This window comes from Sphaeroforma arctica, assembly GCF_001186125.1.
Source record: "Sphaeroforma arctica JP610 unplaced genomic scaffold supercont1.4001, whole genome shotgun sequence".
Lineage (NCBI taxonomy): Eukaryota > Ichthyosporea > Ichthyophonida > Sphaeroforma > Sphaeroforma arctica.
In genome coordinates this window covers 431-2,827 of record NW_014036557.1, presented here as the reverse complement: position 1 = coordinate 2,827, position 2,397 = coordinate 431, and the positions used below count along the sequence as shown (strand labels likewise).

General features: G+C 43.3%; 1 protein-coding gene across 1 annotated transcript; it reads left to right on the top strand.

Moving 5' to 3' along the window:
* Nucleotides 1–1,709: 1,709 nt before the first annotated feature.
* SARC_13986 (hypothetical protein) lies at nucleotides 1,710–1,911 on the top strand (the record flags this gene model as incomplete). Its single annotated transcript, XM_014291883.1, has 1 exon — nucleotides 1,710–1,911. A coding segment is annotated over one exon (202 nt), but the record flags the coding sequence as incomplete, so codon positions are not given.
* Nucleotides 1,912–2,397: the final 486 nt, after the last annotated feature.

Genomic DNA, 2,397 nt, shown 5'->3' with positions numbered 1-2,397 from the left:
TATATATCAGGCTTGCCACGTATGTTCTGTAGACCTGTCGTACGAAATGTTGTTACAGTATGCGTCTCTCAGGCGCATCCGGTGCTTACAGTATCCACGTGACATGCAGCATGAGGTGTGTTGAGCTGCCGTACTCGTATGCTGTGGTACAATGTGATATACCAGGATTGTCATATCTTTTATTTGGGGCCGGGCAGGGGCCTGTCCCATTTAATGGAGGAGGTGCGCGCGCGCCCCGGGGGGGGGGGTCGTGTGCACCAAATAAGGAACATGTCTGTACCTCCCCTTGCACCATTTCGAATATGTACAACGTATAGCGTGCGGTGATTTTGGGTGTCCTATGCATACGTATTTAGGTGCGTCGTATCCATTCACCCCCGGTTACAGTATAGCCTACCTCGACAAACGCCTTGTACACCATTGCTTGCGGTATTCTGGGCCTTATATCACCTTACACCATTGCGCGTGTGGTTCTAGCCCTGTTATCACCCGTGCGAAAGACCTGTCTGCCTGCACCACATCCAACCGAGGGCAAATCCCGCGCATTTCTCGCGTGTTGTTTTCGTATTGCGGACTGGTGCACTCGGGCGTGTTAACCTCTCGGGGGTGTCAGTCTATTTGACCGAGTAGAGCCAGAACCAAATGTCCTGAGCCCCAGTCCCTCCTTCTGAATTCGGGTGCATTGTCACTTGGTTACGTAGTCGTTTCATTCGATTTCGCACTCATCTCTCGGTGTTCTTAGCCCTATCGCGTATTCAGCGTAGGGTTTCTTATCTCCTTACATGTTGATATATTGTCTCACATGATTTCTTATTTCCTCACATGATTTCTTATTTCCTCATATGATTTCTTATTTCCTCGTATGACTTTTTATTTCCTCACATGATTTCTTATTTCATCACATGATCCCTCATTTCCTCACATTTTTTTTAACACAATCAGGTTTGATCGACTGTCGCACCACACCCGATTTGACTGCGGCTGCGGCGGAGTTTGATGCGATTGCCAAGAAAATACCTACCAGCTTAGGGTCAAGGTATGGGCTCTGTAGAATATATTTTCAAATCAATACACATATACATATATATATATATATATATATATATAGTGTTATAGTATAGTGGGCTTTGTAGATGTGGCAATAAGCCTTCAAATATTCTAACATGTTTAGTGCGAGGTGCGGTAACTATTGAATTATGTACATTCATGCATATACAATCAGCGTGTGTAATATAATTATATCCATAAAAGTGGATGCATATATGTACATTCATACTTATACAATCAGCGTATGGAATACATTTATAGCTATAAAGATGCCATAGTGTGCACAACGGCTGATGATGTATGCCATACCATGTACTGCATAGATACTCCGCCTTGGAGCCGTCAGAAGTGCAAGGAGACGTTGACTCAGTGGTGCATTATGTTTCTTGGAAACCAATAGCAAAGTAGATACATGAATAAATATAAATATATATATGTATATACCTAGAATGTATGTACGTATATAAACACATGTATATATATATATACATATATATATCTGTATATATTTACCTAATATGTACGTACGTATATAGAAACATGTATATACATACTTAGAACGTACGTGCAGTCTGTACATACACACATATGTATATTTCACCAATCAGTCCTACGCTACACATTCCTTACCACATACCCTTGCATATACCGTGTACACACAGATGCTTTGCCTTCGAGCCATCGGAGGCTCAAGAAGACAACGCACAGGGAGTCATCATGATACCAGACCAGAGCATTGGCCAGGTCAAATTCTACATCTCCACTCAGCTCACTGACTTTGGGTCGTCTCTGCTGGATGTGCTTAACTCGCTGCTGAAGAAGAAGATACAGGAACGGCACATGGCCAATCCTCGCATTCTCAGGGTACGGTGGCACAGGGGGACATGTGTGTGTGTGTGTGTGTATGTGTGTGTATTTGAACGTACATGTATGTGCACGTATGTATGTTCGCTTGTGTGTTCTTTCTTATGTGTACTCATGATTTTGTTTCTTTGTATTGAAGAGTGTAGTGTCATCTACGTGAGTGAATGGCTGAACAACGTGCCTTCTGGTCGTACATGCTTCCCTGCTGTCGGTGACCCAGCATATGTATGTAGAAGGTTTTAGGGTTTAGGGTTTTCTCGTAGATATATCCTGCCGCCTTGAGTCGCATCGGGAACTGTGTGCTCAAATACGCTTTTGTGACTGTGTATGTACATGTCCATGTATATGTATGTTTGTCTTTCTTGTGCATAGATAATATGTCCTACCAATGCACCAAACCTCCGGGGCTGCTTAGGGTTTTAGGGTTTTAGCCCCGGAGGTTTATTTAGGGCCTATACCCTACAAACCCTAAAACTAAGCTGTGGA